At 34.5% G+C, this 26,156-nt stretch overlaps 2 protein-coding genes across 2 annotated transcripts in view; both read right to left on the bottom strand.

The window, feature by feature from the left end:
• LOC101208724 (cleavage stimulation factor subunit 77) overlaps positions 1 to 9,217 on the bottom strand; it is a 36,470-nt gene extending 27,253 nt beyond the window's left edge. Inside the window, exons 1-4 of the mRNA XM_011655651.2 lie at positions 9,033 to 9,217; positions 8,564 to 8,645; positions 4,672 to 4,752; positions 4,496 to 4,558 (exon numbers count right to left, since the gene is read on the bottom strand). Of these exons, the coding sequence (XP_011653953.1) occupies positions 4,496 to 4,558; positions 4,672 to 4,752; positions 8,564 to 8,590 (171 nt within the window). The 5' untranslated portion in view covers positions 8,591 to 8,645; positions 9,033 to 9,217. The remainder of the gene's footprint in view (positions 1 to 4,495; positions 4,559 to 4,671; positions 4,753 to 8,563; positions 8,646 to 9,032) is intronic.
• Positions 9,218 to 16,723: 7,506 nt separating this feature from the next.
• On the bottom strand, positions 16,724 to 23,644 carry LOC101220599 (chaperone protein dnaJ 72). Its single transcript, XM_004144604.3, has 3 exons — positions 22,961 to 23,644; positions 17,382 to 17,451; positions 16,724 to 17,145 (listed from the first exon to the last, which is right to left on the bottom strand). The coding sequence occupies exons 1-3, from the start codon at positions 23,386 to 23,388 to the stop codon at positions 17,086 to 17,088; spliced, it is 558 nt and encodes a 185-aa protein (XP_004144652.1). The 5' UTR covers positions 23,389 to 23,644; the 3' UTR covers positions 16,724 to 17,085.
• Between the last annotated feature and the right edge of the window lie 2,512 nt (positions 23,645 to 26,156).

The following is a 26,156-nucleotide window of genomic DNA, read 5'->3' as shown; positions in this document are numbered from 1 at the left end:
GGCAAACCTCCCAACTTATTGTCTATCCTTGTTCTCTATCCCTCAACATGTGGCAGTCTCCTTGGAAAAAATCACAAGAAATTTCTTTTGGGAAGGTTTTTCCGGTAGCAAGCTTAACCATCTTGTCAAATGGAACTTGGTTTCTCTTCTCTTGAAGGGTGGGGTTCTCGGCCTTGGAGGCCTCAAAACTCACAATTCTGCCTTGCTAGCAAAATGGGGCTGGAGATTTGCTATGGTAGATTCTGACTTTTGGAGGAAAATTATTTGTAGCATCCATGGTAAAGAGCCTTTTGATTGGTTCACATTGGGAAAGTTCGGAAATAGTTTAAGGAGCCCAAGTGATGTAATAAGAATAATAATAGAGATAGTCTAAAGAATTAGCCAAACTACAAGATAGTTAAAACAGTTAGAATATTTAACTGTTTTGTAACAACTTTTCATAACTAACCTTGTAACAAACTTGCACGGCTCTTAATAAGTACCTCATCTCTTAGCCTTTGAAGGCATAGAATTCATTTGGAAAAATATATCTAACTTTGAATTACATCAAAGTGGTATCAGAGCAGTCCCGATCTTTTGGGACGGATGGCTGGCCGGAGAGAAAACAAATTATCAGCCTTCAACTTCATTGCAAGGGAAAGGAAAGGACGTTGACACGCAAGATCTATCCAATGAGAAGAAGGAGGCAGTGAACAAGGGCAAGATCTAGAATAATTACACTCATCCATCATTTGGCAAGTGCTCTCAGTGTGGCCAACCCGGTCACCTATCTAATACTTGCCCTCAACGAAAGACTATAGCATTGGCAGATGAAGAAGAAGATTCGATGAGTGAATGTAGCGGAGAAGTAGAAGAAGAAGATGAACGAAGAAGAAGATGAACTAATTGAAGCCGATGATGGAGATAGAGTCTCTTGTGTTATCCAAAGAGTACTCCTTGCCCCTAAAGAAGAGAGAAATCCACGACATCACAGCCTCTTCAAGACAAGATGTACTATCAATGAAAAGGTGTGTGATGTGATTATAGACGGCGGCAGTAGTGAGAACTTCGTAGCAAAGAAGCTAGTAGCCAGCTTAAATCTGAAAGTTGAACCTCATCCAAACCCCTACAAGATAGGGTGGGTGAAGAAAGGAGGAGAAGCTCATTCGAGTGGGCTAGCTGGGCACTTTGGACAAGATAAGACCTTTGAGATAATTTCTAAAAGATACTATTGGCCTCAACTAAGAAGAGATTCCAACAACTTTGTGAAGAGATGTTCCATTTGCCAAAGAGCTAAAGGCTCAAGTACTAATGCAGGGTTATATTCCCCATTACCTATTCCAAATTATATTTGGGAGGATCTTTCGGTTGATTTTGTGATTGAATTCCCTAAGACTCAAAGGAACTACGACTCAGGAATGGTTGTAGTAGACTCATTCAGTAAAATGACTCGTTTCATAGCTTGCAAGAAGGCAAATGATGAAATATACATAGCTAACTTCTTTTTTAGAGAGGTAGTCTAGTTACATGTGTTATGATATATATATATATATATAACATAAGTCCTTTATTATAATTGTACATAGTGTCTAGGGTTTATTTTATTCTCTATATAAATATGTAACTTTTCTTTGACTCAATATGAATAAGAAATATACTTCTCAGTTCTCTGAATTCTAGATTACATGGTATCAAAGCCCATTAAACCCATCAACCCATAGAGACACCATTTTGAGGGGGCATGTTGGAGAAGTTGAGAGTCCCACATTGGAAAACCAAGGAGACTCGTACTCCATATAAGATATAGATGGACTACTCCTTTCATTGCCAATTGATTTTGAGATGGAACCCCATACTATCAAATTAACAACATGGAGTACCTAAAACGAACGTCTCTGATAAAGATGTTAAATTCTTAAGCCATTTTTGGAGAACCCTATGGAGGAAATTTGATACAACCTTGAAGTGCCCATCCGCAAACAAATGGACAGACCGAAGTAACCAACAGAACACTAGGCAATCTGATACGTTGTCTTAGTGGAACTAAACCTAAACAGTGGGATTTATCCCTTGCACAAGCCGAGTTTTCTTTCAACAATATGAGGAATCAGTCAACTGGCAAATGTCCATTTGAAATTGTATACGCTAAGCAACCAAGGTTAACATTGGACCTTGCCTCACTCCCTACAGCCATGGACATCAATAAAGAAGCAGAAAGTATGATAGAAAACATTGAAATGATCACCTTATGCAAACAACAGATTCTTATAAAAAGACAGCAAACAAGAAAAGAAGACAGGCTGACTTTTCTAAGGGAGACTTAGTGATGATACACCTAAGGAAGAACAGATTTCCCACCGGCATCTATAACAAACTGAAAGATAGACAGATCGGTCCATTCCGCATCCTGGAAAAGTATGGAGATAATGCTTTTAAAATAGAACTCCCACCGGACGTACACATTCATCCAGTATTCAATGTTGCTGACTTGAAACTATACTATGCACCGGACGACTTCAAACTTGCCAGCTGATGTACTCTGAGACGAATCCATTCTTAGGGGGTGGAATGATGTAATAAGAATAATAATAGAGATAGTCTAAAGAGTTAGCCAAACTACAAGATAGTTAAAACAGTTAGAATACTTAACTGTTTTGTAACAACTTTCTCATAATTAACCTTGTAACATACTTGCAAGGCTCTTAATAAATACCTCATCTCTTAGCCTTTGAAGGCAAGGGATTCATTTGGAAAAATATATCCAACTTTGAATTACATCATCATGGATTAGCATCTCAAAGGTGTGGTCGGTGGAGTCTCTAGCGTTAACTAAACTTGGTAATGGTAGTAGAACAATTTTTGGTCAGACATTTGGGTTGGAACCTCACCTCTCAAAAGCCCTTTTTTTCCTACTGTACATAATAGCCCTACTTCCTCAAGACTCGGTTGCTGATCATTGGGATTTTGCTACCCTCTCTTGGTTCCTACAATTTAGAAGAAGTTTAAAAGATTCTGAAATTGTCGAATTTGAATCATTACTCTCCTTCTCTCAGGTGAACAAGTTCTTGGTTTTGAAGATCACAAGGTTTGGTCTATTGACCCCATGGCTGTTTTACGGTTAAATCTCTCTCGACCCATTTGCATTCAGTTCGCCCAATGGATAATCGTTTATTTAAAGCCTTATGGAATTCTTCCAGCCCCCGAAGAGTTAATATTCTGATTTGGGTGATGATTTTTGGGTCCCTCAACAGTGCTGATATACTTCAAGAGAAGGGCCCAACAAGTGCTTTCTTCCCTCGGTCTACCCCCTCTCTTTGAAAGCAAATGAGACTTCAGCTCATCTGTTCTTATTTTGCCCTTTCCCCTCTTTTTGCTAGAACAGATTTTTCTCCATCTTCAACATTGTTTGGGTTTTTTATGGCTCTCTTCACTCCTCGATTCTCCAGCTTCTAGAGGGTCCTCTACTCTCCAAGAAGCCAAGACTGTTATGGTTAAATTTGCTAAAAGCTATCCTCTTCGAACTGTGGTTTGAAAGAAATCAGAGGATATTCCATGACAAAGAAAAGCCGTGTTCATAAGTCCTTCTCTCTGCAGAAAGAAGTGCAGCAGCTTGAGTTTCCTTAAACAAGGAGTTCAGAGCTTACTGTAGCAGCTTTCCTCTCCCAACCAGCCTCTTAATTTTAAGCCATAATATTCACCTCTGCAATTCAAGCTTAGAGACAAACAGGTAACACTAGTAAAATTAACGCCACTCCATGATTCTATCCAGTTTGTAAAGTTTATAAATATCCTTAAGCAACTACAACCTCTTGAACCAATCCTTAATTGTTAATTCTATCTCAGACTGTAGAATTTGCAAAGAAATGTTCTGTCATCTATCATCATGTAATGATCCTTAAACTTCTCTGTGCAATTACAACCTAGAAAAATGCAACCATACCAAGCACAATGGAAAAAATGCTAACGTGCTGAGTGACTAGGCAGGCAGAAATAAATTAAAGAATTAGCATATTTCATTCCTGCTACATGGCAGTCCTTGTCCAGATCCTTCTCTAATCATTTCCCTTTCCTGATTCAAGCCAGTTGGAAAAAATTATTATAATAGATTCTTAGAGGGAGAGGATACCTAACCTTGCCCCAGTCTGCCGTGTACAGTGTACAGCGTACACCATTCCATGTTCCATAAATAATTATTCCATTTCTTGTAGAAGCAATATTAGTTATTGGGGTTTTTTAAGTTGCGTCTAGTGATATTGAAATTGACAAATCTAAAATCTATCTAATTTTCAAAACTTGGTTTTCACCTAAATTTTCAAAGGAATGCAGACAGTCAAAAGAATAATCATCCTATGATACGCTAAAAACATAAGAACTACCAACCAGCATGGGCTGAGCCCATGAAATAGTTACTCTATTTTTGCTCACAAACTCAGGAATAAGCAAGGTTCACATTTCAAATGCAGCTACTCTAAGTGAAGGTAGACAAAGAAAAGATTGAAATATGTAAGAAACTCACAGCAGTGGGATACACAGTCAGCAGTTGCTCATATAATGGTGTTGCCTCCAATATTGGCAAACGCTACATGAAATAATTGGATTCAGAGTTACATCAAAGAGGAAACTTAAATTTAAACTTAACTGAGAGAGGGAGAAGGATGAGAGATGAAGTGAAAACTAAAGATGATATTACACCTGCGCCTCATTAGCAACACTTTCTGCCACTTCAACATTGTACTTCAAACCATCCAGAAGCTTATTGCTAGTTGTTTTATCCTGAACATGGAAGTTACATGCATAAATAGCTTAAACACATAATGTACACACTGAAAGACAAAGGAAAGAGATTGTTGACTCTCTTCCTTTTTTTTTTACCAAAGGCATCAACCCAACAACAATCCTTTTTTTCTATGAAAAAATGAAAAAATATATGGGCACAAAAAAAGGAGTCAACCTACATAAGTGACCTCAAATCTAACAAAATAAAACCTAGAGGATATACTTTTAAAAAAATTAGTCCCAAAAGCCCATAAAGAAACATTGAACCTAACACATAACCACACCTCACTCAGAGCCTCCCAACCCCTCTAAAAATTCTACTGAAATAATACATGCTCCAACATGCCACAGAAAACCTTCCTTTCTCATGAAACGGATGGTGAAGAAAAAACTCATCAATCATATCTTTTAAACCTCTATGTCTGGCCAAACTCGCACCAAAAATAAAACTTGTTCCAATGTGCAAGTGCATAACTGCATGACCAGAGAATATAGTCCAGGTCCTACACCACCCTCCTGCAGAGAGGATGCAACACAAAGGCACCACCAAGTTGGAAACCCTCCTTAAACCCCTACCGATGATATTAATTCTTCTATGGAGAACCTGCTAGAGAAAACTTAACCTTCTTCAAAATTTTCACCTTCCACGACAAGAAAAAGACCAATTCACTGAAGGGTGAGGATTGAAATATTCATTGGCATGTCAATATATCCATGACTATGACGATATATTTGTTCTCGTAAAATTAGGGATCAATATCAAGGATTGATCAATATTTCTGATATTTTTTATAAATACACAAAACATTAATATATGTGAGTGTACATATATATATACCATCCTTAAACCTTCATATGAATATGAATATTAACAACAAGGTCTTAAACTTGTAGTTTGGAAGTAAAAGGAACTCAAATATTAATTAAACTAATTTTTTATTTTTTTATTTATAGAAATATTTGTCAAAATTGACATTGTATCAATATATTCGGATACCTAAAATTCGAATATTGATATCGACATCGATACTCTAATCCTTTCTCAAAGGAAAAGGGTCTACAAGGCAAGAAAAACAAGATTTATGTGAGAACCCTTTAGAAGGACTAGGATCCTAGACACAGACATTCCTTCTCCCAGTGTTGCAACAAAAGCCCCCAACCATCAAGAGGAAATTGATGGCAACCAAAGCACACCCATCAAATAAAGCATAGCTAAAACCTAAATCATCAAGGATAATTGACAATCCAACAACAATCCTTAGTCAACCATGAGTGATGAGTGTAAAAGGGGATCTTTGTACAAGTGGTTATAAATTATAGCACCGCCAAGAATAGTCTACTTAAGAAAGAAATTTTTCACTATAGTCAAGACAATAAAACCCCAAGCGGACTGCAGTCTTCGTCGTCATCACAAGCCCATTTTTCTCCAGCAATTCCACTGTCAATCCTCTTATTGGACGCAACGAGCAGTGATAGGAAGGCAGGGAACTTGCATCAAAAGGACAAAGAAAAGAAGAAGAAGAAGAAGAAGTTGTTGGCTCTTGCTCCGATTGCCAAAACCCTTGCCGGCAAAAAGCTCTGCAAGCACACCCTCAAGCTTGTTCGCAAAGCTACTTAGTACAAGTGCTTGGGTGAGGGGTAAAGGAGGTAGTCAAAAGCATAAGATGCGGCCAATAAGGATTTTGTATAATAGCTAGAAACATTTCCCCCACCGACGTGATCACTCATGTTCCAATCTTATGTGAAGAAGCAGATATTTGTTACATATATGTTCCCTCCAAGAAAGATCTTGCCAGTGTCAGATGGATGAAGACTAAGAGGCCAACATGTTGTGTGCTAATATAAACTAAGCCAAACAAAGGGGAGCTTGGATGAACTAAAGAATAGAAACTCAAGGCTGACTATGACCAAGTTGTAGCTAAAATATCAGAACTTACTGGCACTCTTTTTTGAAAAGTAAAGCTGTTTTCTTTAGCATCTCTCAACGTACTTGTAGCTTTTCTCTTCAAACTGGTTAGTGTACTCTGTTTTACCTTCAAATTTGTTTGGTCTTATGCCATTTCAAGTGCAATCAACTCTCCCAATTTTAGTATATATACAACTTATTCTTCACTATAGTCGACACAAATTTAAAAAGAAAAGTGATCCTAGGACTCATAAAAACGACTCCAATCGATATTAAATGCTTAGAAAGATAACTGCAAAAAGAAATGGAGAGATAATGTTATATAAACTTACCAAAAATTTTAACCTTAATCATAAATTCTCAAAGGGGAAATACCGAAGCGTTGTCAAATGAATTATTATCTAGTAGAATTGAATTTTGTTTGAAGAATGCTCTTACTTTCCCTTGAAACTCTTGATTTGTTAGAATACCACAAAAGTTAAGGGTTCTACAATACATAATAAATCAAGTGGAGTGTTAATCACCAATAAACCCAAAAGCTTGAGTTAATAGGTTATGGTATCAATACTTGAACATTCTTCATGACCTTACTTAAATAGGATCTATTCTATAGGTTGTACATTTGTGTCCTTTAGTTCTAAGGAGACAAGAACCCAAATTTGGTGGATGAACCACTACCGTGTCACTAGACCGTGATTAACAATTCAAGGGCCTTCAGTTCTAGAAACAAATACTTTAACACTCTCCCTAACTTGTGGGATTGAAATTGTATAGAAGACCCAGCAAGCATAAACCAATATTAATTGGAGACGAAATGACATTAAAGGAATAATGGCCTCCTAGTCTAATACCATGTTAAATCACCAAAAAAATCCAAAAGCATAAGTTGATGGGTTACAGTATATTTAATTATATTGAAACTTGAACATGGACAACCATAATTCCAATTGGAGTAATACTAAACATAACAAGTTACAGCAAACTCCTTATTAGCTAGGAAGAATCTTCATGGTCTAAAATGGTCATAAAATTTCAACTATCCTATTCACACCCACCAAATATCAGGATCTCACTATCTCCTTCCTCTACTCAGGCATATGTACTTCCATGTGTTTTGAGTGTTGGGTTACCCTTGTTCAACTTCCGAACCATTCAATCACTACCTAAACGCCCCTTTCTTTCTCCTACCCTCTAGGCTCTTTGTCAGCTACACCAAAACTTTTCTCGTTTACCACCATGTATTGTCTCTTTTACACCAACAAACTACTTTCACAATACCCCTATAGGCTTTTTACTCCACCCTATAAATCACCTTACTCGACAACTCGTTATAGAAGGGGTAGAAAGAGAAATGGGAGTGGGCCCAGCCATTAATGGGCTGGAGGTTTATCTTGAATTGTGTTTGGTTGGGCTTGCATGTGGCAGGAGGCTATTGGTACGTTCGTCTCTTGTGTTTGCTTTATGTTTTTTTGGATATTTTGCAATCGAACAATAGTTATATAGGGAGAGGTCCGGTGCTCTCGAATACAGCCAGTTAGCTGTTTGCTTGCAATCATAGTTTGAATCAATGCTATCATAAGTAAGACCTAGAGTCTTCACACAATCACTTGAGAAACTGCAACCTCTCTCCTCTTGTTGATTCAAAGAAAAATGAAAGAAAATGGAACAGAGTTACATGGCAAAAAAAAATACTTTTTTTAGCTTAACATAAGAAATGGGCTCCACCTATGCCGACCACACAAACATGGCCCCATTGATCCATCTTCTCCTTTAAACAACTGTGCCCTCACTGCACGTAGTCATCTTTACAATCCACTAGTTTCTAAACACTTTATTTACACGAAAATCTCATAATACCCTGAAACGTTTTATCTGGGACGAGGGGGTTAAAAGAAAGCGTACCTTTGAATCAGATCCCTCTGATGCCATAAAAGGGTGCGAGTCAATACAGCCGTGATGGTATAAGCTACAATGGTCTGCTTAGCTGAACAAGAATTATAAAAAATAAGTAGAAATCCAAGAATCTAAAAAGATAAAGCCCATCTCTGCAACTTGTCAGTTAAATAAGATGTTGTTATAGTTTGTTACACTCTAAACACTCCAAGACTATCAATATCCAATAGTATAGAGGCAATAGAGAACTCTGCCCAGAAAGAAGCCAGAATTACGCATAGAAATTGACCCAAGTCGGGACAAACAAAACCCAACCCAACCCAAGCACCAGAAATTCAATTCTTCATGAAATTTGAACTCACTCAATTGATTGAGCTCAGCAATAACAAGTATGGATCATAGAGACATTCATGAATCCGCGAAATTAAAACAATAGTGAATAATTAAAGACAAAAGCTTTGCGAAGAACCTTACATACCTACAGAAGCTTCAGAAAAGAAAAAAAGAAAAATGAAAACTGGCTTAGTTCATAAATCTAAGAAGTGGGAAGAAGAGTATGATTACGGCCGCCAAATTGAAATTTTCGTCGAATTTAATCGGAATTTTGAAGGAGAAGAGAATAGTGAGATTGTGACGGCAACATAACATTAATTTTAATTTGCAACTTTTCGTCTTTTCTCAAACCAAAAATGATTACGAATTTTTGTCCATTTTTTATGGTTCATTTATTAATTTAAATAAGAAATTACTAAATTATAAAAAAAATAACTTTCATAAATAAAACAAACGGTAAAAATATTTATTGTTCGTGTCACAAATTGAAAAGGAACATAGAATTTTTATCATGTTTGTCCTTCCTTACCATCGTAGATCGTGTGCCAAATATAAATTAGCGTGAAAAAATCGTTAAGACACTGGATTGCCAAATATAAATTATATAGGTCATCATTAAACAAAATAGTCAGTTTTATACAGTCAACAATGTTATAACTTAAAAGTGACTATTTCATGGTTTCAGTCTTATGCAAACATAGGATTATCTCATTTCCATGTCTCTACATGAACGATTTAGGATCACATCGTTTATACTAACTACAAAGTGGGCAACATTCATAGTGTGTTCATAATAATAAGTCTAACTTTATTCATAGACTATAGACCATTTGGGCTATATATTTGAACTTGATCTACGTTTATGTCTCTACATAAAATTTAAGTCTATACTAAATAACCTCAAAACTGTAGTTTATTGGATTCAATATTATAGTATTCTACTTTCAGTAATAAGTCCTTAATGATCATTTTATTGAATAGAATATAATTTAAAATAATTCTCACTTGGACTAAAACTCCTTGTGGGATAAAACAACGTTGAATTTAACCGTGAGAGAATTACTCATATGAGTACAATAAACATATGAATACAATAAACTAGGGCATATACTCAAATACTCTCCCACTTGTCTTAGTGCAAAAACTTATATAAACCTGTTTATTTAGGTTACCTTCAAACACTTTAGTCATGAAGGACTTTGTAAACCAAACAACCATTTCCTCAACAAGTATTGAGGTTACTACAACGTCGCTAAGATGCACAATTGCTCAGATGAGACAGTACAATTTTACTTTACGCTCATTCACACTATTGCTTCTCCATATATGGTGAATATTGATTCTGATGTAGACTTTCTAGTATCTTTGGAAATCAGAATTAGTGCATCTAGTAAGAATCAGATTCTTAGCACTATACATAAGCATGTAGTCTTTTGATTTCTTAAACTATTTTAGAATACACTCAACGACAATCCATCCCTTTTGGAATTTTACATTTTATATCTAGACAACATTTTGTCTATATAAGATGCTTGAGACTGACTAGTATTCTGTTTTTGTGATTCTGAACAATTTGGATCCTGAGAACACATTGCACGTTTCCAAATCTCTTATTTGAAATTGCATAGCTAGCTATTTCTTGACGCCAGATAAATAATCTACACCATTCATTGCCTTTTTATATAAGTCAATGGATTCTCTAAACCATCACAATTTGGTTTTCGGTAAAACCAACTAACAGTAGGGTTAATGAACAACCCTCCTTCTACTTTGAGGTACTCTCAACTCTTGAGAATGATGTGACTAACTAGATTCTTTAGTTTTATCAACTACTTTAGTTTATGAACTATGTTTATTTGTAACCACTTTATTGAATAGAATATACTTTAAACTACAAACTACGAGTATTAGAACATAAATTTCAACAATCACATCCTAACCCTAAGTCACATAATTTTCTCTTAGCTTTGTAAAATGATTTAGGTATATATATACCGACTAAAAATGCATCTCTTAATAATTCTAGTAGTATATCGAACGACTTCTTGCTCCAATTATTCAGAACCTTGATATGCATTAACTTCACCAAAAAATTTATTAAGGAAAATTTTATACATCGAGGATATAACGAGTTACTTGCTTTATTCATCACCTCCTAAAAAATGTTACTATTATCCATTTCATCCCCATCTTCTAAAAATTCTTCATCAAAACCATCTCCGTCATCAAAATTTTCTTTCCTTGCTATAATTAATCCTTGCAAATCAGTTAAAAAATCTAAAATATCATTGTCCTCGTCGCCAACGTTAGACTCTCTACTTAATCTATCACCTTCTGATGAAGTAACACCTCGTTCAAATTGAGCTAAGTTTGTTGCTTCTCCATAATAAACTCATTTATTATATAAAGAGAATATTCCATACGTAAATAAATGGCACTCTACTTTGTCCAATCTTTGTGTCATTGAATTTTGACAATACGTACATGGGCACCAAGTTTTCCCCACATCATTTACATGACACTTAGCCACTTTCATAAATTGAGCAACTTCCTTCAATATATCACTTGAAAATCTATTTTTTAATTTAATCCAATCCATGTTCGTCTTCAAATAGAATGGACAAAAAGTCAACATTGTAGCAATTACCACAACATATTAGCTTAAGTGAATAAAAGATAATTCAATGTCAAACCAACCTAAAAACACCCAAAAAGAGTCAATGTTTTATATTAACTCAAAACAATTCAGAAAATGTGTAAGTGTATCTTTCTAACTCGAAACCAAACATAAGATCTCTAAAATTGGTATAAGTGACACTTTAAGTCTAAAAAAAAGTTAAAACTACTCAAGTATAACTTTCAAACTAAAAATCAATAAAAACACACCTACTAAGTGTCTTAAATCTCAAAACAAGTTAGAAAATATAACTCAAAACCAAACATAAAGTCTCTAAAAATGATCAATATCGACACTTTAGCTAATTATTAGTATTTGTAAGCTGTTAATAACCAAAGCACCTATAGCCAATTATGACTATGCCCTTATTGGCAACTTACTACTATTACCAAGAGATCTCCCATTAATCCCCACAAACTGAAACATTCAAAACTCAAAACGACATTTTAGAGAATTTGTGAAAGTTGCAAGCAAATGATCGTAAAAACCTACTACTTACGCTTTATTCCTTTGTTTTCTATCTAAAAAATGTGCTATCTATTAGCTGTTAGACGTATTTAAATAATACGTATAATTATTTAAAGTGTGGGGTATGTATGTGAATTAATAATTTATCACATTGGGTTATTTTATTAAATTAGACCTATTATGCCATCTATTTAATTAAGTCCCAAGATTCATAATTGAGTATGGGTTAAATGGGTAGAAGCCTATTCCTAGATTGATTAGGATTTAACGGAGTCCTAATTGAACTTGTATATAAAGAGACTTAGGGCTATGGTCTCTAATATACCAAAACAATAAGCACTCAGTCTTTCTTGTATCTCATTCAGAGAAAAATTCAACTAATAAGAGCATTTTGGGTTTTAGATAAGGAAGACAATAGCCATTTTATAATCATCAAACAACTACCATTTTATAGTTATCATTAATGAAATCTTGTATGTAACTTATTCTTAACAATTTGACTTGAATGATCTTGAGTTAATCTATTATATAGATTTATAGGATTTATGTAAACAAGTGGTATCGTAAATCATTGGAATGTGTTTGTTTCAACAATATTATTATTGTCCGATACTTATGCCGATTTAAATTCCATGAACTTTGGAGGTTTAATTTCATGAATTCCAAGCACATGTTTATTTAGGTTGGGTTGAATCAGATGAATTCGCTATCATGGAATCTGCTAAACCAAATGCCGATTGAAGTTTATGTGTGCCTCTTGATCGGTTCTTGTTATTAATCTTGCTGGCGTTTCTTGTTGTTAGCTTGATTATTTTTTTTGTGAATTAAATCTCAATCTCTAAATAATAAGTTTATGAATTTGAATATAAAATTTGAAGTGATGCTCAAGTTTGATTTGATTAATCATGTTGAGAATTCAAGTTTAATTGATCATGTTCAATATTCAAACTTGATTAATCTATTATGGTTTTAAGTTTAATTGATCTAGATTCAAGATTTGATTAATCAAGTTGTGAATTCATGTATAATTTGATCAATATTAATTTATCATCCTCTGGATTAAACTTGAATGATAAATTTTTGGAATATTCACATGTTTATGTTTCATTAATTGTATTTTAATGTATCCATTTATTGAGCGAATTTTGGTAAAATTATTTTGGTGTTCTTCATTCATTATTTTTTTTTCAATAATAAAATTATTATTATTGTATCTTATATTTTAGATTGAGTTAGTAGCCTCCGATATCTAGATTAGTTTAATTCTAGAATATAAGATGTCCATATTCATTGATTTATGGAAATAATTATCGGCCCAAGGGAAGATAATTATTTGGCCAAATTATGACTATGTGTGTGTGGTAATGAGTAGGTGACAGTTATAAGGATTGCTCATGTGAAAAATAGTTGGTCCAAAGAAAGACTATTCTTTTTAGAGTTTACTGTTCGCTTGCAGATGATGTCACACCCCACCTTGAGCACTTGCTTGCTTGGCTCGAGATATGGCGTGAAGTCAACTGATGTCATTTTCCTTCTCTAAACAACACTAGTTGACCCTTATTACTAATCCTTGATCATGCTAAACAACTCGAGCAAATTATGCAATGGAAAGTAGAAGAACATAACTAACATTAACTTTTTTGTAATAGATCAAAACAAGTTTAGGCTAAATGCCATTACATACAGACTATCCTTTTTAGAACCATACAGAAATTACATCTGAGCTTAGCTCCTTAACCAAACCTATGTACATAATATGGGTAAGCCTAATTACTAACTAACAATAGTAAAATTATCTACAACTTTGCACAATAGACTTGTGGATCACGATCTCTACATGAAAAGTGGAAAAAAAATTGGAAAGGGTGAGCTAGGAAACTTGATCACAGTAGTAACTAGCTCAACCTACTGTGTCTGATCTATATTCTCGATCAAGATAGTAGAGCGTTGATCATACTATCTTGCCTGAACTCAATGGTAGCGACTAAGTGGTCAACTCAACCCTTTACCCCTGAATTTCTGTGGACATTGGCCATCGAGAACTCGATATATAGAGTACCATGGTTTTCTCTTTAAACCATTCTCATTAAACTAATGCATTTCAAATATCTTTCTAAAACAGTAAACTTTACTATATCAGAACTCAAGCATACTCGTAAAACATGTGACTTGCAAATATTAATAGGCTTAACCATAAATACATGCTTTGGAATTATTTCTAAATAACATACTTTAATACTTCTTAAAACATGCTCGTAAATCAGTAAACTCAAACATTCATACATCAAAGTATGCGTAAAAATATTTGATGAATGATAAGATTTATAAATTAACTTGAACTCATTTTATCACTCGTTGCTTGGAGCTCAAATCCTTTATCTGTAGGCTCGCTCGATTTCTTCTTGTCCTAAAATAATAGAAAATAACTCCAGTTAATTCCATTTTATCATGAAAACATCAAAACTCTCCTTAAAAAATTTTAAAATACAAAAAACTGCCCAAAAATACCCATTTGGCATGGCTAACGGGCAGGGGGTGGGCGACAAAGCCTGGTCGCGCGCGCTGGGCATGCCCGCGTGCTAAGCTCACACACAAACATGTTGCGCGCCTTACCTGGCCGCATGTCTAGCATCTCGCGTAGCCCTCCCCACGTGCCTCCTTGGCTACATGCATCTTGTACACAAGTCATACGTCAAATGCCACCATCCTCACACCATAACCTCTCTGTTCCCAAAATGCCACGCCCATCTCACCTAGTCTTACCTTGTCACACAACCAACCTCTAACAAATCCAAAAACTCATAATTCGTACAAAAACACAACCCGACTTTAAAAGATAATAACTAAAAACCCAAAACTCTTTTGAGGAAACTTCCTTCTACAAAAATACTTTAAAACATTACCTAAAAATTTCAACTTCAGAGTCTAAAGGATGAACTCTACGGCCCTCTGGAAGTCCACCTCACTCAAAATCATCTAAAATTTGACATTTCTCTATTCTTTCAACTCAAACTAAACTTTCTTTCTCTCAAATTAAATCACCATCCATAATTTAGAAAATAGACTCAATATTTGAACTTTTGAGACCAATTTTAGCTAAAACGCACAAGTGGTTTGGGAGAAATACTCATCTGAAGTGACCTATTTATACTGAAACCTGCAAGTATCTTTATTGGCACCTCTTATAGCCGAAATTTAACCTATGCAGGCACATGACATCTAGAATCCACTTAACCAACTCCAACTCTTCATCATCTCGCCTAAATTTCTTCAAAACGCCAAACAAAAACACCCAAGCCCCTTGACAAGTCCAAAACACCAAGTCTAAATGCCAACTAACTTCTCTTGGCCTTGTCGCAAACACCAAATCTTCTCGCCAACTAGCCTCTAACCAAGCTTTCTTTCCTACACAAAACACAAAAAACCTCTCAAACTACTCTTCTCGCCTAGTCCTCAACCAAAAAGCCAACCCTTAGAGGTTTTTCCTACTTTTCTCGGCCACACACAAAACGCCAAATAACCTCTTAAGAGGTTATCTTCTATTCCTTTGCCGCTTAGCAAGCATCCTACACACCCACACTAACCTCTTTAGATCAGGTTTTCTTTCTCCTCTTGGTTGCCCAACAAAACCTCTAAATAGCCTAATCCATAGCCAAAACGTCAAACTTCCATACTTGCCAAATTTTCTCTTCTTTTTCAAACTAACCTCTTTAACTTTTAACCCTTAACAACTTAGCATTCCATTTTTTCACTTGTCTTTACTTCCTTGCCTTTACTTCCTTGCCTTTACTTCACTCAAAATTAATCCTTCCAAGCTCTTGAGAAGATCCAGTTGATGTCTCTACTCAAAGGTTGGACATCAATATTGTGTTACCACCGTATATGTGAAGTTGTTTTTTCATATTTTATGACATCTATTGAGCATATCATTTATTTGCTTCTTCTTGTTTAATTGGTCTTGCTTAAATATATGAAAATCTAAGTTCAATGGTGCACACCTATTATTTTTACACTATATAAGTTGAATTCTTTTCTTTAAAAAGTTATAGCCAACATTGAAAATGACATTTAAAATAATCCCAAAAAGCCTTTCAGTTTCAACCTGACTTAACTAAAAGAAATAGTATATGAGTGTTGTTTATTTCACCTCAAATTCAAAAGATTTTCTACTCGTAAAATTTATTAGTTGACGATTAGTTGAAGAGCCAAAAAAATGACATCGCAGAATTAAGGTTTCATTTCTTAAATGATGTGAGCATATAGCATATTGTATTGAGTTTAATTGATTTTAGATCCAAGCATAATCATAATGTATTTCAATTGATAGTAAATTTTAAATGAATTCCGAATCCGATGTTTGTTTTCATATGAAAGAGAAGGATTTGAAATCCTATTTAAAATGATGTGACGAGATAAATTGTTTTCATATTGAGACTTTGAAACGTATATTAAAGTTTATTTTTTAAAAGTACACAAATATTTTTATGAAACTAATAAAATTCAAGAATCTAATAAAATCGAACAATGTATATGAAAGTTTATCGTTTAAAAATATACAAATATTTTTATGAAACAACTAATAAAATTCAAGAACACTTTTAACCATTTAACCAAAAGACTACCGCTAATTTTCAAGTTTTGGATTCATATTTAAACACAAACTTCAAAATTAGATAACAAAATAAAAGAAATTGATGAGTAAAAATAATATCTATAAGCTTAAAATTAAACAAGAAGAGTATCATCAAATGGCCTACATAATTACTCTCATCATACAGCAGAAACCACAAGTTTATTACAAAATCTACCAGACAGCACTGCCCCCACAAGAACATGAAGAAAACAGGTAACAAAATTTCATAAAAACATAAATCAATCTACATTCACATAAAAGAGATGTAAGAAAACGATAGCATATTTACATTTCAATTAGCTCTATAATTCCTTTCGTAGTGTCCAGCCAGTTTGAACTTCACTTGTGTGGAACCCACAGGAAGAAGACATGAAAACACAATCTGGTTTTGTGGGACAAATGAATCCAAATGTAAGCTCTTTAAGCATCTTCATGCGTTTTGGCTTTATTGATTGAATCCATGGCTTCTTCAAATGATTTCTGTATTGAAAACAAACTCTCATAGTCACAATCTTAACCATGCGTTTAAGAGTCTTTTTTTCATATTTGCACGCCAAATACGCTTCATTTACTTTATTAGATACTTTTATATATAGTGTGCCTAAAGAAAACCCAAGAAGTGAAGCCCCAAGGCTCAAAACCCTGAGCTTTTCTTTGCACTTTGTACCTAAGTCCGAAATGGTGGGGTGGGGGGACGAGAAACTATAACTACATACCCCAGAATTATGCATCTTCCACAAGGCTTCCCCACTTGAGTCAATCGCGAACATGCCACCAGCTAAAACACTGCACACAAAAAATGTAAGAATGATAACGATGTCCCAGTCAAAGAGCCCATAGTAATAAACTCAGACATCGTATAAACTAATTGAGAATTATGGGAGTTGAAGAAAGCTGAAGATAAACTCAAACTGATATATTCTTGTTATAGTATATATGTAATTATAGGAGCTTATTAGTTGTCATTTATTGTAATTTAATAGTTTTTATTTAGGGTTTCTATGTATGCCAAAAATATATTGGATTCTATTGTATAGAATGAAGTAAGGAATTATATCATATTTCGCTCTAACTACAACATGGTATCAGAGACATCTAGGGTTTAGAACATTTATCTATTTGTTTATTCTTTTCCGGCTACATTCCATTAGGGTTTAAATTTGGGCCACCAAGTTCGAGTGGCCGTTTGTTGACATCGCTACCTGAGAAGGAAAGCCTCCACTGTCCGCCCAGTTTGTCACCTGCTAGCACGTGAGCTTCACGCGCTGCAAAAAAAGCTGTCTCCTCCCCCATGTGCTGACGTGTGGGAGCTCCGTTTCGTGCTTCGTCAGCTTGATTTGTCTCAATTGGTGTTTTTCGGTTGGTTTGTGCATTTGGTTCCTCTGAAAGCTAACCGAGTGTCAGGTTTTTTGGAAAAATACCCTTTTGTTCTTACAGGTTGTTTGTTCCAATTTGGGCTGCTGTTGGTTAGCAGCATCTCATATGTTGGTTTCTAGTCAGTTTGTGCCTTCGGTTCATTGAAACCCATTTAGTGTGACGATATTTGAAGAAAATTCGATTGTTTATGGGGTCATAGCTGTTTTATTCTATTTTGTGGCTATTTTTTGTTCGCAATGTGGCTGCTATTTGTTCATTTGGTATGGTGTGGCTGCTAGTTTGATCTGGTTGTTACTATCCTAAGGACAAACCATAGTGAAGTCTAATTTGGTTCAATTGCGAGCTCAATCTATCCATGGTTTGTCTCCTAAATCTCAAAAATACCAAAACTCATCAAAAGCATCTCCTTCATCATTAGTATGTGCCCCTATTACTTACAACCCATTGTCTCCTTTCCTACTCTACACAATGGGTCATACACTCTGTAATAAAATTGTCACATATCTACACAATGGTTATTCACACTGATTACCTATCACACTCTACTGCTCATATGACAGGTAATCCCAAATTATTTTCTACAATTTTGTCATCTACATCTATTACCAATGTTACCTAACAGATAGATCAAAGTCTTCTGTTATTGGATCTGGCACTGTAGATCTCACCCCATCCTTTTCTCTATTATCGGTCCTACATTTACCTCAGTTGTCATTTAACTTGATCTCTTTTAATCAAATCAAGTGTGACCTTAATTGTTGGGTCACATTCTATCCTAGCCGTTGCTTGTTTCAAAAACTTGTAACAAAGAAGATTATTGGGAAAGAACATGAATATGAAGGACTTTACAGTTCTGACCACCAAGTATCAACATCAACAATCATTGCTTGTTTTGGAGTTGTTTCTCCTTTTGATGTCCATTGTCGTCTTGGTCATCCATCTCTCCCAGTCTTAAGAAAGCTTTGTCCTTAGTTTCATAACTTGTCTTCATTGAATCGTGACTCATGTCAGTTTGCCAAATCTCATTGTATTAGCTCCACCTAGAGTTGATAAATGGGCAAATCCCCCTTCGAGTTAGCTCATTATGATATATGGGTCCGTTTCTAGTTGTGTCCAAAACTGGATTTCGATATTCAACCTTTATTGATGATCACTCTCCCATTACTTGGTTATATTTTATGAAAAATCGTTATGAGTTACTTGCTCATTTTTGCAATTTCCGTGTTGAAATTCGAACTCAGTTTGGCTTGTGCCTTGAAACCTTGAGAAGTGACAATTCTGGTGAGTATTTTTCAGAAGCACTCAACTTTTTTTCATATCCACAAGTGTCTACACCAGCTTATGACTTACACCCACCTCGATTAATTTCATAGGACAACCCACCTAACCCTACAACATTTGAGTGTCAAGGAAACTCTCAGATGGCCATCACAGATTGAACTCACGACATGTTGGTTATTGAGACTATGCCTCAGTTTTTACCATTAGGTCAACCCATGGTGGTTTCAGAAGCACTTAATTTGTACCTTCGTACACATGGAATCATTCACCAATCATCTTGTGTTAATACTCCATCCCAAAACGGGATTGCAGAGTGAAAGACTAGGCATCTTCTTGAAACTGCATGGGGATTATCCTTTCAAATGAATGTTCCAAAGCATTTTCTGGTTGATACAATTTCCACGACTTATTTTTTTATAAACCAAATGCCTTCGTTTGTTATTCAAGGTTAGATTCCCCTTTCCAACAAAACCATTGTTTCCTATTGAGCATAAAATATTGGGCTGTAGTTGTTTTGTTTGAGATGTTCGTCCTAATTTGACAAGACGTTAGGTGCCAAGTCTTTGAAGTACATTTTCTTAGGCTATTATCGTGTTAAAAAGGATATAGATGTTATTGTCTAAGTTTCAATAAATATTTTGTATCTTGAGATGTTACTTCTTTTTAGGATAAGCCTTACACTACCCCTATGCCTAGTACGAGTCAAAGGGAGGAGGAGGCAAATCTTTTTCTTTATATTCTCACGTCTTCAATCCCTCCCATGATTTGTCTCCTCCAGCGCCTGCCCCTAATTGTTCACCTATAACTAAAGTCTACTCTTGTCAGTAACAACCTCCAAGTGAATGTTCTGTCCTGGAAGACTCTTTGTCATCAAATCTAGGACCAAGTGATGTGCTTCCCATTGCCCTTTGTAAAGGTAAGCGTTGTTGCACTTGTTTTATTGCTTCTTGTGTATCTTATTATGACCAATTATTATCTCTTACATGTTCGTTTGTTAAATCTCTTGACTTTGTCTCGATACCTAAGACCGTTCATTAAGTTTTGTCTCATTTTGGATGGCGTAGTGCGAATGATTGAAGAGGTGAATGCCTTATATAATAATGGTACTTGAGATTTAGTATCTCTTCCTATAGGAAAGAAGACTATTGGGTGCAAATGGGTGTTTGCAATTAAAGTTAATCTTGATGAATCAATAGCTCATTTAAAAGCATGCCTTGTGGCTAAGCCTCATGCTCTATTTTGATTCATTCTCTCCTGTTTCTAAGCTTGCTTCTGCCAGGTTATTCATTTCTATGGCAACATCTCAAGATTGGCCTTTACATTAGCTTGACACAGAAAATGTCTTTCTCCATGGTGACCTTCTGGAAGAAGCCTATATGTAGCAACCAACTGAGTTTGTTGCCTAAGGGGAGAATGATAAAGTGTCACCTTCGCAAATCCTTGTATGGGTTGAAGTAGTAGATTCCACGTGCATGGTTTGGAAATTTTGGTAAAGCACTTGAGCAGTTTGGAATGAAACAAAAGCAAATCGGATCACTCAATTTTCTACTGAAATCTTTCTTCCAAAGTCATTTCACACTAGAGATTTGGGAGTGTTGAAGTAATTTTTAGGCATAGATGTACTGAGAAGCAAGAAGGGTATTCGTATTTTTATGTCACAGAGAAAATAAGTGCTTGATTTGCTATCTTAGATAGGAAAATTGGGAGCCAACCCATGCATTACTCCAAAGATGCCTGATCTACACCTATTAAAAGATGGAGAACCCTTTGAGGATCCTGAGAGATACAGAAGACTGGTTGGGAAATTGAATTACTTTACAGTAACCCTTATAAAATATCTGTGAGTGTCCGGACTAGATTACACGCACTTCGACTAATCTCACGGGACAACCCACCTAGGAATTGTGTTTTTGTTGGAGGCAATTTGGTTTCACGGAAGAGTAAGAAGCAAAAGCGTAGTTTGACAATCAAGTGTTGAGTTGGGTTTTAATACTACAATTCCAACTAAATTGTAGTGTGACAATCAAGCTGCTCTCCATATTGCATCTAACTCAGTACTTCATGATCATATTAAAAACATTGAAATTGATTGTCATTTGTTCAAGAAAAAAATACAAGGTTTGGTGTTTATTGGATATATAAAGATTGAGGAACAAGATATCTTTACAAAAGCTTTGAATGGAGTTTGAATAAAGTACCTATGTAACAGCTGGATATGGTTAATATATAGCTCCAGATTGAGGGGGAATGTCTTTTGTCCTTCTTTGTTTTACTATATTTAAGGTTTTGTATAGACTGAAGTAAGGAGTTAACTTCACAATTCGCTCTAACTACAACAATTCTAATATTCTCAATGGCGTCTACAATAGTAGTTATCAAACCATCTAGCTGTTTCGGCTTGTTTGATAATCATTTGGTTATTAAATTTTGAAAATTAAGCTTATTAACACTACTTCCACCTATAAGCTTCTTTGTTTTGTTTTCCAATTTCAACTCATGTATTTAAAAACCAAGCCAAGTTTTAAAAACTAAAAACGTTGTTTTTAAAAATTTGTCTTTGTTGAAATTCAAAATCTTTCTTCAAAAGAAGTTGAAAACTACAAACAAAATTGAAATCAAGGTGACCCTTAACAACTTGATAATGTAAGGAGGATCCATAATTGATGCAAGAAAAATAAAATGATCCAATTTTTAGCTCCTCTGGTATATTTTGTTTTCAGTTCCTTTTTCTCTTTAGTTAATATCAACCCTTTTTCTATTCTTAAATTTTTTCCTTCGAGCAACTTTCAGACTCAAACGGCAGCAAGAACAGCTATGGTGAGCCCTTATCCAGGGAATAACAAACCCCTCCCACAAATCAAATGCTCCAAGAAATTTTTGCTGCTTTGAACCAATGACAAAGCATATTCAAACAAAACTTGACATAAAACATTTAGATGAAGGATATTCACATGGCCATCTAAAACAAACTTGACAAACTTGTTTGTGTAGGACTTAGCTAAGGTACCAACTACTTAGAGCGAGTAGCTTCATCTAACCTTTGGAATGGTAAAAAGTACTTTAGCCAGCAAAAACAATTCACAAGGTGGGTGATTATACAGTCCAAAGTGATCGGAAGATTCTGCAAACGCTTAAAAAAACTAAATACTTTTAGACGAAGTATTGGGCTTGGTACTGCAACTGCTACCAACGTTTATCATACAGATCAGGTCCCTACGGTTTGCAAAAAGCTAAAGTTTTTAATAAAATTCTCATAAAATAATCCCTATGGTAGTGACTGTTTATGAAAGTTTAATTAAATCATAGGGGCTAAAGGACTAAATTCAAAATTATTTATCAAATTTGCAATTTATCCATTTAGGAACGAAAACCGCGAAGATAAATCAAAGTTGCCATCAATCTTCACACTTGAAGACAGAACTTCAAGAACAGGAACTCTAGATAGTGACAAGTATATCCAATCAATGAATTGACAAAAGGAAATGCTAAATCAAGATTAAAAAAATTAATCCCAGGGTGCATGGGAAGATGAGAATTTCTCTAGTGAAAGTAAGACCTGAAGCAATTGGCTATCTCAGAATTCAGAACATAGATCGTATTGGTAAAGAACAAAACGATCAGGGAAGAGAACAAATACCCGGCAAAAGCAAAATTGAGAAGAAACGCACGCGTGGTGAGAAAGCGTAGCAGCATATGAAAATTCGTAACCAATCCATCGGCATTGAAACGGGAGCGAGAGGAAAATCCAGAAGAAGAACCATATCTAGGTCCACTCGAATGAGCATAAGAATTATACGAGGAGTAATACTGTTGATTAAAAGAAGGACCAGAAGCACAACGAGAACGAATATTATAATCAGCACGCTTACAATCATCGCCAAGGATCTCATAAGCTTCCGAAACCTGCTTGAATTTCAGAGTAGCAGAGTCCCTAACGACCTTAGGTGACTGAGAATGCTTATCAGGGTGAAATTCCTTCGCCAGCTTCCTAAATGCGTCCTTGATTTCTTCCTTGGTGGCGCTTTTGGTCAAGCCCAGAACCTTGTAGTGATCAGGAACATCCATGGCCGACGATTCTCTGCGATCAATTGGAACGGCAGAAGATGAATGGTTCGAGAAATGGAGTTGATAAGCATGGAGATTGCTTCTTCACGAGAAGGTGGAATCTAGGGGCTTCCATGGAATGGAGTGGAATCCAAGCTCTGGCTTCAGAGAAGAAATTTGGATTCGCGGCAAAAAGGACCTCGTGGAACCGCCATGGCCACTTCTCTTCGCCTTTCTTCTACGAAATTCAACGAGGAAAGTTATTGGACGTGTGTTTAATATTGCAATATTTTGTTTCACATTCTAAAGGGTTTAACTTTGTTAAAAACCTATTTTGTAAAAAATTGTATAATTCATTTATAAAATAATCTCCACAAATTCTTACAAACCAAATTCACATGTAAATATTTATAGAAAAAATCTAATCAAACATTAACGGTTTAAATTTTAAACTCATTTAAAAAAAATGTATTATTGAAAAATATTTTGTTCTTAACTCAATCCAAACGGATTAGACAGACAACTGTAAATATACATCTGGAAATAGCAAAAATACAAGTCCTTTTATTTTTCTCTAAAAAAAATTGAAAAGTTGAGAAGAAAAATAGAAAAATGGCCAAATTGGTTCGTTTTGGATAAAGGACGAAATTATTTTTACATTGATAAAATAGCAAAAGAGAATAATCGAAAAAGAAAAAAAATGAGTAATATCTTAAATGCCCCTACCTAAGTGAAAAACATGAATCATAAATATAATTGTTCAATAAACCACAAGTACCCTATAATTAAATAAAACATCCCACAATTAAACTTATGAAAAATCTAATTTTTCCCAAAAACTAAAAAAAATAACACATATCACCATCGAAGTTCCACCTAAGCTCTGCAACCATTTCACATCTCTTTTAAATCGTGCAGGCGTTTGTCCCACCGAAAAGGGTTCTTGCGAAACGACTTCAAAATTAAATCAGCTTCAAAACCTTCAAATTCTTCATGCGTACTCTAACTTCATCCGTTTGAAAAACATCAATCATTTGCAAAAAAAAGGATTCGTCCCATTTAAATATTTGTCATCCTTTGTACATTCAAGATTCATTTGAGCTCTTAATCGGTCAAAATGTAAGCTTCTTCAATGGATTATCTACTTCGCATTTCTTCTTTAGTTTCTCTGTGCTCTCATTCTTAAGGAAATTTTTTAAAAACACTATTATAGTTCTTCATTTTGGCATGCACATTAATTATAACTTGAAATCGTTTAATTTTTGAAAAGTTGTCATTGTTGTGATCTCTACTATTTTGGAAGGTTTGAAAGAGAAATGTAATTTGTACAATAATTTTTTCTTTTCTTCTTCGCATTTCTTCTTTCTTTTTATTTTTTTCTTCACTAGGTGTAGAGAAACGTAAATATGTATTATGTATTATTTAATAATTTTTTATAAATATTTTAGAATATAAGTTGTTAATTTTTAAATTATAACAATTTGAATTTAAAATTTACATTGTTATTAAGAATTTATCATTGCCATTATTTTAGGGATATAAGATAAGATTTGAATTCAAATTGATTTAAATCCTAAGAATCGAAAATACGGTAGAAATTAAACATATCTATAATTAATTATAGAAATAAACCTATAATTATAGAAATAAATGGTTAACTAATTGATTTAAATCGTAAGGATCCGAAAATCTAGTAGAAATTAGAGTCATACTTTTAGGAGAGATTGATGCAATCTTATCCAACAATAAAATATCATATTTGGTTAAGATTTACGAAGGTTAAATGTTATTTACAAATACATTTTATTCGTTTCTATGTAATATTCTACCTCATTCTTTGAACTATTCAAATACATAAGAAGTGAATCACTACATAAAGGGGTTAATTGGTTATAAAAAAGTTTTTTTTTTCTAAAAAAAAGAAATACGCAACCTACAATTTTGCTATAAATCTTAATATTTTCGAGATTTGCTATTTTTCGGTCTGTTATTTACTATTTTGCAATTTACAGGGTTATCTCATGTGGACAACAGTAAATAAACAATCCAGTTCGTGGACAAAAGAGACAAGTGAACAAAATGAATGATCGATAGTAAAAAGAGAAAAAAGAGTACGCAAAAAAGAAAGAAGGTAATCATATATAACATTCGATAACTGTAACAATTTTATGGATTTTCGCTATAAATTTTGTTTTTATAACATAGGCCAATACTACTAACAAGAAAGAAAAGGCAAAAGAAGATAAAAGACAGAAAGGCAAAGCACTGATGAAATAAGAAAAAGGTTAAGCTATGTGTGATATGGTACTGTCGTTTAAATGATATATGAGTAATTACATTGTATTTGTGAACTCAGTTGTATATGATGCAATCCATTATGGAATTGACTGAAATTTGTTTATCAAAATTGCAGTGTATTTGTATTATGTTTGGAGTGTTATGCATTATGGAGTATGATACTTTGAATTTATCTTTGTCATTGCTTTAGAGATATTATGTAAGATTTGAATTCAAAGTGATTTAAGTCGTGAGAATCCAAAAATATGGTAGGAATTAAATATATCTATTATGAATTAAAGAAATAACATATCTATTATGAGTTATAGGAATAAATTGTTAACTAATTGATTTAAATACTAAGAATCCAAAAATCTGGTTGAAATTACAGTCATATTCTTCTTCAGCAATAAAATATCATATTTAGTTAAGATTTACTAAAGTTTAATGTTGTTTATAAATACACGGTATTCATGTCTACGAGCTATTCTGCCTCATTTTTTGAACTATTC

Source organism: Cucumis sativus, chromosome 4 (assembly GCF_000004075.3).
Source record: "Cucumis sativus cultivar 9930 chromosome 4, Cucumber_9930_V3, whole genome shotgun sequence".
Lineage (NCBI taxonomy): Eukaryota > Viridiplantae > Streptophyta > Magnoliopsida > Cucurbitales > Cucurbitaceae > Cucumis > Cucumis sativus.
The sequence above is the reverse complement of the archived record's forward strand: the minus strand, read 5'-3'. Positions and strand labels throughout refer to the sequence as shown.